The sequence below is a fragment of the Lampetra fluviatilis genome, chromosome 34 (genome assembly GCF_964198595.1).
Source record: "Lampetra fluviatilis chromosome 34, kcLamFluv1.1, whole genome shotgun sequence".
NCBI classification, from domain to species: domain Eukaryota; kingdom Metazoa; phylum Chordata; class Hyperoartia; order Petromyzontiformes; family Petromyzontidae; genus Lampetra; species Lampetra fluviatilis.
The window spans coordinates 1,558,290-1,574,357 of NC_136308.1; the positions used below are offsets into that span (position 1 = coordinate 1,558,290).

The window sequence follows — 16,068 nt, forward strand, 5'->3', positions numbered from 1 at the left end:
CTTAGAAACGTACTCAAATGTTATGAAATGCACTCTTGATGTTTTGAAATATTCTTTATTCCAACATGTTGCTGTGCACTGTCTGGTAAGCCGTACATTTAATACGGTAAGTGCATTTCCTCGCACGAAGGCCCGCAATTTGACAATTTTTCTCTGCTATAATATTTCTAAATCTCATTTCAACCCGCGGTAATGATGTGCAGTGGGTTTATCTATTTCCACATTGCCAAGTTTTAATGTTTGTTAAATCAACAGGCCAGATTGTTGTAGGCTAAATCTCACATATTAATAACATCTGTAATCATTTACTTGTTTATACACCGAAAGCTTCGTTGAGTTATTTTTGTTGAGTGTGGGAAGACACCAGAATGCTCCGCAGAAAGCCCGCACGTACAACGACTACAATTCCGCATCGGTGAGTAAAGCCTACTTGCTGTACTGCCTGTTACAGTGCTCTCATTTCCCTCTGGGTGGTTGGTGTCTCACACGATAGTTCAATCTCCACATGATCCTCCAACCCCACCTCCAAGACCATTCATTTTGAGGCATTAGTCATCACACAACCGCCAATCATAGTTGCATATTTCCCAACACCTTTGACCCGGCTGTCAAATCAAGTAAAATTGGTTTCCCACTCAAGCACCACGGTGGCAGTGCTCGTCCAGCAGCTGGTTATTGAAATTCCGAATTCCTATGGCAGGAGTAGGTATATCCAGATGACAAAAATATATTGACTTCCCACACAGCAGCACTCATGTTGCTCTCCGATGTGTTTTTTCTGGTTCTACCCACGTCTCGTTCTTCAGCAGCCCCCCAGGATGCAGAGCGAAACGTCGGACAAGTGAAGAACGGCACGCGACGGCACATTTGTATTCACCCTCGTGCAGGAGGGCGGCCGCGTTGAAATCTGGTCAGGATTTGATCTTGAAACCTTCTCATCGGAAGTCGCCGTGCTCCGGCTACTGCAAACACTCAGCTGACTGGATAAGTGTTTGCAGTTGCCGGAGCACGGCGACTTCCGATGAGAAGGTTGCACTCCTGAACTAAAACAACAACAACAACAACCACAACCACAACCACAACAACCACAACCACAACAACAACAACAACAACGACAACGACGACGACGACGACGACAACAACAACAACGACGCCAATTAGCACAACACCTGCGCCCAGAAGTAGAAATTATCTCGCAACTTCATTGCGCCGAGCATCCACGCACGGCCTGTTGGGGCGAGGGCGGTCCAGCCCGGTCTGCCCGTCCTTGAAGTGCCCCCGTGGCCCTTCGCTAAAGACCGGCGGGCCGTGGTGGTGCAGCACCAGCGGCCGCGCCCACAGCAGTGGCGGCAACGGCATCAGGAGCAGCGGCGGTGGGACGAGACGGATCACAGAGGGCCCGTCGTAGGCAACGAATGGCCATCGACGGGACAATCGCGCTCATTGGGCGACGCTGCGGCCCTGTGCTGGCCCAGGAGCGAGAGATATGTTATTGGGCAATAGGGTAACACTGTGGGGAGGCAGCCTGAGAAGTAAAAATATATATCCTCTCCGCTAAATATTCTAATATTCAGCTGTACCCATTGCGACGTATGCACACACTTGACGCATTTCCAGACAAAATGTGAGAAAGCCCACTTCAGAACGCCGTCTTGAAATTGACTCTACGCGAGGCCTTTTTCACGTAATTATCAATGAGCTCCGTAGGTAATTGGACACTTATAACGCATTAATAATTAATGCCCATTTGTTTTCATGATCATTTTCTGCAGGGCGCAGAGCTCTCCGTGTGCCCTGAGTGCGGCCAACGTTCGTACAAGGTTAACGGGGCTATAAGTTTGCACTACTGGGCTCCAGGGGCCTCGGCTGATTGGGTTAACACAACCCTTGGGATCCGAGTGAGAGCAGTGGAAAAAAAATAGTATTACTCCTGCAACATACAACAAGGCAGCACTGATTGTGCATTAAGGCGGCGGTTTAATAACCACGGACGACGTCTTGCAAAAGTAATCGAAAAGTGATGCCGCGGCCAGACAGATGCGTTGGTACTACAGCGGAGTAACGATCATGGTGATTTTAACACGTAGGATTTCGCGACTGATATCAACCACTATTACAGGTTTTGTTTTGTTTTGTGAGATCGCGTAAATATATAAATGTGTCGTTAAACCCGCCACCACCCGACACAGCAAATTTCTCCACAAATCTGGCTGTCGCCTGATGATGCGCATTGTAATTACTGGCGAAACGCCGTACTCAGTTTGTAAATATTGTGGGTGTAGTCTCCAACACACTGGTTTGGTGTACTAGTAACGAATTGGCACGTTCTGTTTACATTACTAATTGGCTGTGTCGGTGGTGGCAGATTTAACGACACATTTATATTCATGTGATCTAGCTCCAACAAACAAACTGCATTATGGATGATGATGATGACTTTTGTGTGCTAAGCACTAACTTTAAGCCGAGTCAATCCCGGTTCGGCCATCAACTGTTGAGCGTCACGAAGAGGAATCAAACCTGAGTCATTGGGACGATGGTTCCGTTCGTTACCTCCTACCCAACCACCCCCCACACGTGTTACACGGATACATGCTGCACATAGACGCCTACATGTAATGCACAACATGCCTTGCCTATCCACTGCTGGATAAAGACACCCCCCCCCCTGTGCCACGTCAGCCAAGGGCATTGTTTGACTACACTCACCACGCTGGGCAGTGTGAGTTGGTGAAGGTGAAGGTTGGAGAAGGGTGCCTAGGACCAGCCAAGGTTTGGCTCGCCACAGACGCTGGTGGCGCGCCACGGCCAGGAACCAAACTCACAGTGCAGTGTGCGAACCACTGCTCCCCCAAAGACAAAGATCCCCCTTGTAGCCTCAACAGACTGCCGGGGCAAGTGCCGGTAGCGAGCACCTATGAAGGCACACGAGGGGGTCCGGGTGGCCAGCACAACGCCCGGCCGCCTTTGTCTCCCTCGTGGCAGAGTCTTCACACCGCACCAGGTACTCGTTTGAACGCTCGGGGAGGCCCAGGACTGGTTCGGATAATCGATGCCACGCGTACACCCACACCCGTGCGTGTGCAGCTAACTCCTGTGACACTTCTGAGAAACAGCAACCCCCCCCTCCTCTCTCGTCTCCCCAATTCCCTCTCTGCCTTACAGCTACGTCGCTGCGCGTGTGTGCCATTCCGCGGGGGCTGTTGGGATAAATTCGCCTCAGCCACACATCCATGTGAATGGAGGAGGATGGGGCGGGGGGGGGGGATGAAATTGAATTATGGCGGGATCCCTCTCGCTCGCTTGTTTTGATAACGGGAGGCTCTACATTAATATGCGGCCATTAAATAAATCCGTGCGCTCCGAGGAGCCTCCGCAGAATGATGGGCGCATAAACAGCCTCATTACGTGCTTGCCCAGAATTGTCCAAAAAGCCTCTTCTTGATTTATCGAGAGTTTGGTCCCTACCAGTGGGCAATAATGCGGCGGACGCTCCTTCATAAGTGCTTTCTCATTACCGCTCAGCGACGGGGCCCTTTGTCCTCTTTCTGCGTCTCATTACTTGCGCTGTTTATCGCGCAAAACACCCCGATGCGGGGGGCAGCGTCGGGGCCGGGGGGGACCCCGTAGCGGTCGCGCCGAGACTCCGGGGCGCTCTGCGCCAGCAGCGGCGGTGGCCTACAAATAACTTGCGCGTTCCAAGTTGACTCACTCGGGTTTGACGCGTGCATTTGACGGGACACACCCCCCCCCCCCCCCCCGACGAGACGCCGCTGCTGCTGCTGGACATCTGCGGAAAAAAGAGCTTTGGAGCTCATCGTATTCCTCCAGTAGAAAAAAAAGATTCCGATTCTCTCCGTGGCTTTGAGTCGATCTCTGCGCCGCGGCTGAACGGCTCGTCGGGTGAGGCTCAACGGAGACGATCGGTGCATGCGGCTCCACAGAGCCCAATAGAGATGAATGGAGATTAGCAGGCAGCGGGCATGTGGTTCCACGCAACCCAATGGAGATAAATGGAGTGTAAGAGACAATGGTGACTGTGTAGGAATTGAAGTGAAATTAACATTGGTACAGGCAAGTGCCAGAGAACTCAATGGAGACAAACATCAGTACATGCGGCCCGCAAGAAATCAATTGAGATGAATAATCAGTCTGTGTAGCTGCGTCGTATTGAGTGGTAGATAATCAGTGCCAATGGGTCTATAGAATTCAAATGAGACTAATAATCAAAGGACATATCCCCATAGAAATAAATGTAGCTAATCAGTCCATGTAGCTGAATATAATTCAATAGGAATTAACAAATGGTAAATGCGATCTTTTGGAGTTGAATGCGGATAATTAACGACACGCATGGCATAGTTTATTCGCTATTTGTGAATGCAGACAATTAGTGAAAGTAGCTGAATAGAACTCCACTGAGCTTAATAATCAGTTGCATGTAGCTCGAAATAACCCATTGGCTCGAAGCTGGTCAGCAGAACGCAGGGGGTAACTCAGTCAATTAGAAACTGTCCTGCCACATACTAAACACAATATCAAACAACCACAGCACGGGAGCCGTCGCTTCTCAAGTCTGTTGCTGTGAACATCGGCGCAAAAGAGAGCAGTGCACTCCCTTCGTTCTCAATACGCTGCCCTCTTTTCGACGGTTGTTTGTGTGGATTCATTGCGCATATATTACAGCGCACTGGGCTTGCAATTCAGAAGTCGCCCGCTTCGATCTCCCGGCGTGGCGGTTAAGACGACGGTGCAAGTTTCTTAAATCCCCCGTGCTCAGCGCACCGCCTCTGTCCCAGACAGCAGTGCGATTGGGTTCAACCACAGCCTATGATCGGCAGGTCGCTTGTGTGTGGGGTAAAGTGTGGGGACTCCCACGTCTTTCAAGAACATCTGGACAGCGTGGAAGAGTCGGGTGAGAGCTCGCCCCAGTGGAGGCCCTTCCACCAGCGGGTGAAGTGAGCGAGGAATTTCAGGGCTGGACCTTAACCTTTGACGCCGTGTGTGTGTGTGTGGGTGAGCAGCTTCTGACAAGAGTGGACACGACTCGGGCTTTAGATATGGGCCCAAATATGGGTCACAATGTTTGTACCATCTTATATTCGGAGATAAGATAAGGCAGGGGCATGTTCAAGATTTCTTTGCATGGAAAACATAACATGTGATGGGGATCGCGTCCATGTACTGCGCATGCCGGAGACAATACGGTTAGAAATTTGTGGAGCATATATCATATATATAAAATACGAAATAATAACAATATTATTTTTTCCACCAAGCCACTGACTTTTGATCAAGGTTTTGATGCCGGTGTGCGTTTTGGGAATTGACTTATTAAAGTTATGTTCGGCATCGCGGCTCGGCTATTGCGACGCTCGTATTACATTTTGTGCAAAAAATAATAAACGGGGATGACTTTGGAAATTCTGCGCACCTGTGGAGCGGTCATGAATCTAAAAGAGCAGATCACCCGACAGGTAAACAGAGCACCAGACACGGCGAGGAGCAAACACTGGGCCTGCTGACTCAAAACAAATGAAATGTCCAAAAGGATACGACAAGGAATTAATTGATTCATTCACATATTGAGGGGCGCTGAAAAGGAAGTTTCGGGCCAGGTGGATGATCTGCCCCGCGCACATCCATAAAGACGCAATGACTATCAATGGCGAGCAGCGGAGCCTTTAACCGGCATTCTGAACCAGACCCATTTGTATTTGTGCGTTGAACACGTGACAGCGGAAACAACGCCCGCCGTTCGTGCACAGTGACATCGGAAGTCGCCGCAGTGTCAGCGCCGGGCTAGGTACACCATGATGCTACGTAGAGAAATGCAGGCTCGGCCGGTAGGCAGTCATGGGTTAACGGAGCGGAGGCAGTGGCAGCAGCGCCACAGGCACTCTCCCACTGTGGCAACTCGCTGTGTCTAATCCGCCTGGAGCGCCGATCCTTTGCTTCTCTCTGTTGTTGGGGAGTTGGCCACTGTCAACTGCCCAGCAAGCCACATTTACACGAGCTTTGTACACAGAAGCCAAGCCCAACACCAGCGGCAACAGGAATCAGCAAGTCCACTTTAGCTCCAAGTCCTCCTGTACTGCATCAATCCATGCTGTGCCCGTTCAACCAACTCTGCCCGGCTAAAATATAGCCGCTTGCGTAAGCAGTGGCTGGCCAGAAGACCCAGCTAAGGCATTCTTTCACATGCCAAAGGAGCTCACGGATGGGAATTTGTCAGGATATTTCATGATATTTCAACACTTCTCCGAACGCTGTCCAAATTTGAACAGCCCAGGATGGATATCACGGGCAAACCAGCCAGAATCTCAAATCAACGCTGGTGTTCCTATCAAAGGGACCACATTTCACAAGCACAGGGAAGAGAGAGTGATAATGTTCATGGCTTGAGAAAGACCTGGCGTTCCTTTCATGCAGTGTAGCAGGGCAGGTTGCTTTCACACAACATTACAGTCAATGGAGTCATATTAGCAAATCATAGCAAGACGTCTGCTTGTGGGCACACTGCCCAGGATATGGGAACTCCACATTGACAAATATCTCCCCCTAATAGACATAGCAGACTGTTGCGACAAGTCCTGTTAGGGAACACCTATGAAGACCAGGCAAGAGCACAACAGTGGGCGGTGTGGCCAGTACGTATGCACTGTTTGACCTGTATGTTGAACTTCTTTCGCGCCGTACGTAGCTGTACATGCTCATCAGGTGCGGCTGGCCGCCTCCATCACATTGATGTTTTAAATACCGCACCAGGTACTCATTTAGAATGCTGAGTCGATCTAGAGGAGGCCCAAGACAGGTTCTGATTTTCAACACTAATGTGGTGATCCGTCATGCAATGCTACCCGAACTCCACAAAGACAAATGTCCCGCACAGCTGTAACATACTTTTGGGGCAAGTGCTGTTTGGGAGCACCTATTCAGGCCAGAACGGCACAGGAAGTGGTGGGTGGCCAGCACCACGCCCGAATGCCTTTGTCTCCCTAGTGGCGATGTTTATACATCGCACCAGGTATTAATTTGAGGCTGAGTCGACCTAGGGGAGGCCCAGGACCGGTGCAGATAATCGTCACTGGTGTTGGCCATGAGCGGGAATCGAACCCGGGTCGCCAGGTTCATAGCGCAGCGCGATAACCGCTACACTACCGCTCCCCACACAGACACACAGACAATCACATGCACGGACACAAACGCACAAATACACGCGCGTACCTGTTGCTGCTGCAGGTGCAGTAGTTCGGCTGCAGTGAGATCAAGGGCGGACGCCGTTTCCCCGTTTATCCGGCTCTTGCACACGGAGTCTGGCTGCCCGCTGGCCCCTCCGTTGGCTCCCACTGGACTTGAGAGCACATTGCTTGCAGCCTCGACCCCACTGTCCTGCATCGTGGCGTTTAATCTGTCGGAACAAAAGCGGGTGTGCTCAGAGAGGATACATTTTCTCGCCGATGACTCACGCGAGCGCTAATTAAGGCATCCGAATGCTAATTGATCTCCAGCAATGAGCCACCTTTCGCTGGCAAACAATCGCCCGTGCCATTGTGTTTGGGGGAAGAATTTTTTTTTTTCTCGTGGAATGTATTTCTCACATCTGTGAGCGACAACATGGGAATATGTTTTTTGCATTTCTTAGATGTCGGTGCTTGGTCTGATCGTATTTGCTTACAGTGTGTAAACAAGAGCTGGAGGTAAATGTTTAAAAGGCATATCGGAGAACCGTCGTCAGGACTTATCGCGATGGTGATTGTTGGCTTCAATCTCGAGACCGCATTTATTTAATTCTCGCAATAATGGCCTTGCAAAAAAATGTGAACGGGAGGCTTCAATTGCCAGTGGTCGTTCATCAGAGATTATTAAAAATGCCATGATTAAATTAATCAGGTTTCTGTCAAAAATCACACTCTGCTCACCGATGGAAAAAAAGGGCTAGGATATTATGCAGTAAATTTGATTCGCAAGACATCTTGAAGGTCACTTAGTTTAACCTCTTTATGTGCAGCGACGCGCTTGGCACGATGATATCATGACAGAGTGGTCACAATTCGCGAGCGTTTCGCCATCGTTGTCTTTGCCGCATCTCCTGTCATGCCACGGTGCGTTACGCCTCGAAGTCAACACTCATCAACTGGGTAAGCGAGCCTTTGTTCCGTTGTCACCGGCGATGCAAATCACCTTCACGAGCGCGGCCGCGTTGGGAACGTGAAAACTTGTCGTCGAGACGGAGGGGGTTAAAGGTATTCATGGAAATTATGATGATCATTACACAGCAAACTCCTACATCATCTGCTATGCTGATAAAGACAGCAGACAGCGGAAAGCACTTATCCAGCACACATTGGTACGTACACACACGCACACGCGGCGGCAATCCAACATCTTTACACGATGAATATTCAATATAAAACCATTTCCAAGCAGAGCAATTATCCTGCATTATCCAGGATGACTCAAATTAACACTCAATTAATTTTCTAATAACCAAACAAATGAAAACTATAAATCTCAGCCTTCCATTAATTTCACCATTATTTAGTGCCGCAATATCCACAGAAAATATGAAAATAATATTCGTCATGAATATCACCGAGGTCTATGCTAAAACAGCATAAATTATGCATATGGACCATCTTTAAAATCATGAATGTTTCATCATTTTTACTGCTGAGGGAAAAGGAGTGAGATGCATTTCTTAAATCTCAGAGGAACAACCACAATTTAAAAATTCTCATTGACAGCGCGGGGCATACCGTACACATCTTACGGTAAGTAAAATGTGGGAGGCGGGAAAAGAAGAGAAAGATTCTTTTAGCCTAATGTCTGTCTGAATGAGTTTCCAGGATTGCAATCACCAAATAATTTAATTGAGCGACTGATTTCATTTTTTGGTCATGTCATTTTTTGGAAATCAATAGAACAAACACAATATGCTCTTCAATTTATAAGTGTCAAGTTCTGAAATGTATATATCATAGCTCCAAATGTGTGATATATTCCGCGGTGCGTTTCTGTACATTTTGACTCTTGATATTTAAACGAAAATCGTCGTAGAACTTCTTTACGTTTCACAATGTCCTTGAAATAAATCGTACATTGTGACATTTAACGGGCACTGCCCCATCGTCTCGTAATGAGCAATTTTCGCCAGAATCACGAAGGCTGCGACGTGTTTAAAAGAAAAACAAGCTCTCTCATGGATTGTTTTACACAGATCTTCATCAATCCACTGCTGGATGACGGCCTTCCCCGATGCCTTTCGATCGCAGGGGGGGGGGGGGGGGTGGGGAACGGGTGGATTGGGTCGTAGGTCACCACGCTGGCCATTGCAGGTTGGTGGATGGGGGTGATCGAGGCCCAGGACCGGTTCAAATAATAATCTCTCGCCACTGCTGGCAGCCGTAGCTGGCAATTCAACGTGAGTGGCCTGGCACACTGCTCAGCAGCAGCAGCACAAGAGCAGCAACGCCACCTCTACCAGATGAATAGGTCTCATTTTTTAACAAAAAGTCTCTATTGGTTCTCCGTTGCCTCAAGAATTAATACGGTAAATCACGAAACTGTGACTCACATTTTCGGCTGATTCCACACCGCTTAAGTGTTTTTTTTTGCTACAGCGGCTTGAGGTGACATCATTGAACACCGATGTCAGAAACAAGGGGCGACATCGCCAAAACGCTCCTCAGTAGAGTGACGCAGCGTAGCCACACTCACTGCGCCACTGCTCGACACCCCCCTGCCCCCCCCCCCACTTAGTCAGAGGAAGAACTCAACAGGAGGAAAATCATCAAATACCTTCCCTTTGAATTAAAACTAAAAGTCTTCTAGCACTAAGTTGGCAGCGGTGCATTATTTGTGCACAAGCAAGACGTTTGTCAATGAAATTCCCTAAATGTAAAACAATATATCGCAGGTGACGTTTTGGATGAAAGGCATTGACCGATGTATTTGTACTTTTAGGGTTAGTCTTATTGACCTCCGTTTTGCGTTATATATGTTTTTATTAGAATCGTAATCAAACACTTTCTCCAAAAATATCCCAACGTGCACACAAAAACAGCGTGTTTTTTTTTATATAAACTAATATAACGAAATAAATAAAGACACAGCACGCTATCCACATTAAAATGTAAAGAATACTACGCATCCGAACGGCAAAACTACACGAATAAAGTTACATAGTAATGAGGAACTGCATATATTACTCAAACACGATAAACAGTTTGACAACACGGCTATACTTGATCTAGGTCTCAAAATGAGAAATTGACACAAAATCCCAACTTTTATTTAATTTCTATATTCGGCAATAAGTTAAAATATGTTCACAATCTGAATCCATAAGATAATAATCCACACAAATAATGAAACATACATTAACATTGGTTTTAAAAATATATGAATAAATATATAAACGCAAAATGTTAACCCACGGGAGAACAACCATCATCAGTGACTTAAATGTGCTTAGTCGGGAAAAATGTCGAGATTTGAAACTAAATATTTTCCCAATTTAAAGCGGGGTGGTTGATCAAAGTGCCTCCACTGGCTTATTAACACGCGGCTTTCAAGGGCTCATCAACAAGCAAGCAGGGCCCTCTCTGAATTATGGGCCAAATGAGAGAGACGATGCCCCGCCTCCTCCTACTTTGTCAGCTCATCTCAAGAGTGTGGCCAGGCAGAGGACGCGTGATCGCGTGCATGCGTGACTTCTCACCTGCAGATAAACCCACTTCGGCACCACCAACAACAACAGCGAACAAAAACGGCGATTTGAAAACGTGTGCGGTGGTGGCGGCGTGGGGGAGACAAAGGTGGCCGGGCGTGGTGTTGGTCACCCACCCCATCGTGTGCCGTGCCGGCCTTCATGTGCGCTCACGAATAACACCTGCCCCAACAGTCTATTAATGCTCTATGAGGGCGAGTGGCGTGGTGCTGGCCACCCACACCCTCGTGACGCCGTGCCAGCCTTCATAGGTGCTATTCGCTAACAGCACTTGCCCCAACAGTCTGTTAAGGCTACACGGGGGATCTTTGTCGTTAGTGGCGGTGGTGATGAGGATGAATGTTTAGAGGTGAGAAAGTTGCAGCCTTGCGATTTCTTGCGAGCAACACTGCCGGATTGTTTATTGTTTATTGAGTTTGTGAGGTGAGCTGGGCCAGGATTGAGCAAGGACAGAGGCCACTTTTCACCCAGGCAACCGGAGAGCACAGATAGTTCTTGACGTATCGCCACAACAACAACAATTACATATATTATTTTTAAATGCACAATTTATACAATAAATAACAAATATACAATTAAGGAGGAGAATTCAAAATGTTCTGTTTACTTAAAATCTGGTGGGAAGAGCCTCCACTACATGGAACTCTAGAGAGTCACTTGCTAGAGGATATTTTGACTCATTTCTGTTTCGGGAAAGGCAGGATTACCCACGCTGCACCCCACCACACCTCACCTGCCAATCACCTGCTCACCCTGTGCCCATTTCTACTGCTGGCTGCATCGAGGCGGGGAGGGGAGGATGTCAGAAACTTGCCCCATTGTTTCAACTGCCCCGCACCAGGAGATGGAATTGAACCGTCGGGACACTGCATTGCAAGTTCAGTGCGCCGCGAACCATTACATCGTTACATCACGTGGGGGGAAGGTGGGTGGGAGAGGGCGGATATAAGAAACTCGCACCATCGTTCAAACCGCGCCGGGAGATCGAACCGGCGACTTCTGCCCAGCGCGTCTAACTGTTACGGCACATCAGCGTCTCCCCTCACATGCGCGGAGTCACTCACAATCGGTTCCATTTATTTATACCGAGCGAATCACATGAAGCCTTTTGATGAGTGGCTTTGCTTGGGACATCACGTGAACATTTTTACAACCCACTGCATGTCTCTGCATGGCAGTCAATTATAATCCTTTCTCATTCCTTTATTTTAAACTCGCTCTGCTTTGGGGGTAATTTCACGTAATAATTTACGTAACAGCATAAATTATTAGGTAGCGTCTCTGTTCAATATTATTATTATGAGTTAGATGTGTCAAGACTCTTTTTTAACAGGTTGCGGCTCTGGATGTTCGGCAAACCCAATTTTGAATGAAAGTATTATTGTTGTTGTGGGCAGAAGGAATTCACAGTGCCCAGAGAGAACCCACACATGCACTGGAACATTCATTAAAACTCTGTAAATACATGTCTGCAACCTCGTTGCTGTACTGCCTCCAATAGACGCATGTCTTGCCCTGTAGGTAGGTGTCTCTAACACACGCTCTGCGTATGATTTACCAAACGGGCGTACGATTCGGTGCAGGAAACCCGCGTGGCTAAGCAGTCTCGCGCTGAAATGCAGATGTCTGCGCTTTGCGCTAATAACGTGGCGGGGCGCGTTCTATTGTTTCCAAGACAGAAAAGGGAAATGACTGTGCATCCTGGAGTTATGGCAATACCTGAGGTCAAGATCAAGGTCAAGAGGTCGGCGCGTCCAATGTTATGCCATCTTGCCAATGGCTCTGTCCTTCTGTTTAAAAGTCCCCTCGGCAATTGTACGGTCGACACGCCACTTCCTGGACCTTTCCTTGCCGTCCCATCATCATCATCATCACCATCGCCAACACGGCCGCCTCCGCCCTCTGGCTTGAGGTTATCCCCTGGTCACCAACTCTCTGTCGCCCGACCTCCTCCATCCGGCGCGCACGGCAGCGCCCACCGTCACAATCTCATCTTCCTCACGGCTGCACACCCACGCCGACCTGCTCAGCCCACAAGCGATTCCGAACCCACCGAGTTGCTTACACTATCCTTGCCAATGCAGTCCTAAGTGGCCTCCATATCTCAACATCATTCCGCCCCATTCCACTCCCCCCCTGCCTCTATGCAAAGGTCAGAATCATCGTTTCTGGATGTTTTCCTAAAGTCCAGCTCTCTGACACGTGTTAGGGGGGAGCTTGAGCAAACATGTTAATGCTGCGGATTGGGACGCCAAAGGGAGCCCAGAGAAGCAGCAGGAGAACGTTGAGTCAGGGCATAAATTCATAATCACGATCCAGGCGGATAAAACAGCACAGGGCCTTCACACCAGCTAAGGTCAGCGTGCACGCTTCGGAAGTTTTCCTTTTATTTGCAAATGATTTAGCGATTTTTTTCTTTTGGCCAGCAGTGTGAACGCATTAGATTAAGGGCAAATCAAATTCTATGAAACTTGCAGAATATACATTATGAAGGTGAGAAGGGTGAAAACCTACAGTACTGTCAATAAGGACAGCGCGTCCGCGCGCACACACACACACGCGCGTGCACATGTGATATCGCAAAACCGGAGAGGTGTTAAAAATTGTAACATTTATATATTGGAAACTAAATATGTTAAATATATATTTGAATGATAAAAAAAACTAACCCCATTTTAAGGAAAAATTACCAGCACAATATATTTCCACATATGATATCACGTTATAGAAGCTTTGCGTGAGCAGCTCTGTCTGAAGTTACTCGACTGGATGGCACTGACCACATGAGTGAAATGATGGAATTAAGAATCTATTTCAATATAACAGCCTTCATGTATATTATTTTATTGACTAATGCATTTAATGTATTTTGACGTTTAGGGGCATTTTTGTATTATTTTGAGCATTATTTTAGGATTATTATTTTAGGATGATTTTTATGTTCATATTATTTAGTATTATTGATATTATTTTACATTTTGTATACTTCTTTTTCGGATCCTAACATTTTTAGAATTACATTTTTTTTGAGGATTCCAACATTCCAACGAGAGTAGAAATGTGCCGACATCAGCGACGACGTCACCCGATGCCACGTGGCTTTTACTTCCTTCGAGAAAAGTGACGCAGACGTGAGGACCTTTCCTGCGTTCGAATCGATCCGAAGCAAAATAAAAAAAAACACACACATTTAGATCCATCTAAAAAAATGCACCCATCTAGGTCTGAGTTTTTCCGATGAATCAAAACATGGGGAGCGAATGCCCATAATCCACACTCTGGTTTGACCACACGATATGCGGCATCTCTTGCCAGCTCTTGCCAAACAGCGTTTATCCTAATGCACGACACTCGCCTCATTCTACTCCACACACTCCATTTTTCTCTCAATTTGTGCTCCTCCAAAAACGATTTCGTTTTTAATTAGCAGACTAACGATATGCGACTTTTGATTTTCTCATGAGTTATCTTCGTCCCAACTTGCCAGTCTTCTTTGTTAAGGTCCGCACACTGTTGCCTTGCAGTTAATTTCAATCAGTTTATCATAATGAATGCATAGTCAGAAATTCTGAGATATCATTATTTTCTCTATTATCACATCTTTATTTCTACAATTTCAAATGTCTTCTCGTAGCACGGCGAGCAGCCTTGGCAGTGAGAGATTCTCCTCCCCCAACTCTTCTGATTCCTACTTTAACTACTTTATTCTTTTCAACGTCATTTTATACCACCACGTCATTTTAAATGGTTTTGATAATAATTGCTAAAAATTACGGAGAGCGATTCTTGAACGAGAAGGGAGATCAAAACGTTAAAATAAAGATCCGAGCGCGAGCAGGTTGCAGTGGTTTTAGGCTCAGTGGATTTGATAATGAAAAGCAACATTCCAATGTGTCTGTGTAAAGGAAAGTTTTCAACCAGTGCACGTGGCACGCTCTTGACAAGTGGATAGAAAAAACGCACATTGGCAAGGAAAATTAACAAAAACTGCATATTGTGCAAAGCAGCAGCACGCATGCTCCGCATTGACAAAAAACACATGAATGACCGAAACAGAATTATAAACATCATATTGACAGTTAAGAAAATAAAGCAGACGTATGCTTAAAGGAATGATGGCTGATGAGATGGGAGTGGTGATTCAATGGCAGCCAAAGGAGGAAAAACAAATGCAGGTCCATGACCAGGAGTCAAACCCAGGAAATGGAGCGCGCTAACAAATACATCTCTCCTCTGACTACAAATACATAGATTCCGTTAAAGACATGCAGACTAATAGGGAAAGTTCTGTGTATGTGAGCACCTATGAAGGCCAGCACAGTGCAAGAGGGATTGGTGTGGCTAGCATCATGCACGGCCACCTTTATCTCCCCAGTGCTGGTGCTTTCACAGTGCACCAGGTACTTATTTAAGGGTAAGTCGACCAAAGGGAGTCTAAGCACCGGTTCAGATAATCAACACCAATGTTAACCAAGGCCAGGTTCGTAGCAAAGTGCGCGATACACTGCGTTGCCACTACTGAGACACGCACACACACACGAACACAAGTATATACAAACACAAACAAAACAAATGTTCCCCATATAGCCTAAACAGACTGTTGGGGCAAGTGCTGTAACGAGCACATATGAAGGCCGGCATGGCACACAAAGGAGCAGGTGGCCAATACCATGCCTGGCCGCCTTTGTTTCTCCAGTGGTGCGGTTCACACATCGCATCAGGTAATCATTTTAGGCTGAATCGACCTAGAGGAGACCCAGGACCGGTTCAGATAATCGTCACTGTTGTTGGCCATGAGCAGGGATCGAACTCGGGTCACCGGGTTCATAGTGCAGCGCGCTAACCATTGCACTTCAAACCCACACACGAACACACACGAACACAGACCAACACACACCAACACAGACCAACACACACCAACACACACCAACACAAGTACACAACACACCAGGCCAAGACGTATTCGAGGCTGTTGGCACGGCAGTATCACGACATGTGAAGCACACTGCGATGAGTAACATCGGGTTCTATGCAGCTCAAAGTTGAGTAATTGGAAGTAATTCAAACAATTATACTGGTTATAGTTAAAACCAGAAAATGGGTTCTCTTCTTCCAATAGATTAGCATCTTCAAGCGTGGTTAATAATAATAATTCAAAAAAATGACAAGAGCCACAACGGATAAGCAGCTATTTAGTATGATAAGTGGAATCAACAGGAGCAAGTGATGCCAAGGCAGGATAATTAATTAACACATTACAAAGCAATTAGCAGCATAGGCCACTTAACCACAAAAAGGCAGCTCAGTTTAGATTAAGACGGAATGAGAATGAAGAG

At 47.1% G+C, this 16,068-nt stretch overlaps 1 protein-coding gene across 1 annotated transcript in view; it reads right to left on the reverse strand.

The window, feature by feature from the left end:
- LOC144944273 (forkhead box protein P1-like) overlaps positions 1-16,068 on the reverse strand; it is a 345,410-nt gene that overhangs the window by 251,519 nt on the left and 77,823 nt on the right. The window contains exon 3 of the mRNA XM_078872291.1: positions 7,228-7,411. Coding sequence (XP_078728417.1) covers positions 7,228-7,398 — 171 coding nt within the window. The 5' untranslated portion in view covers positions 7,399-7,411. The remainder of the gene's footprint in view (positions 1-7,227; positions 7,412-16,068) is intronic.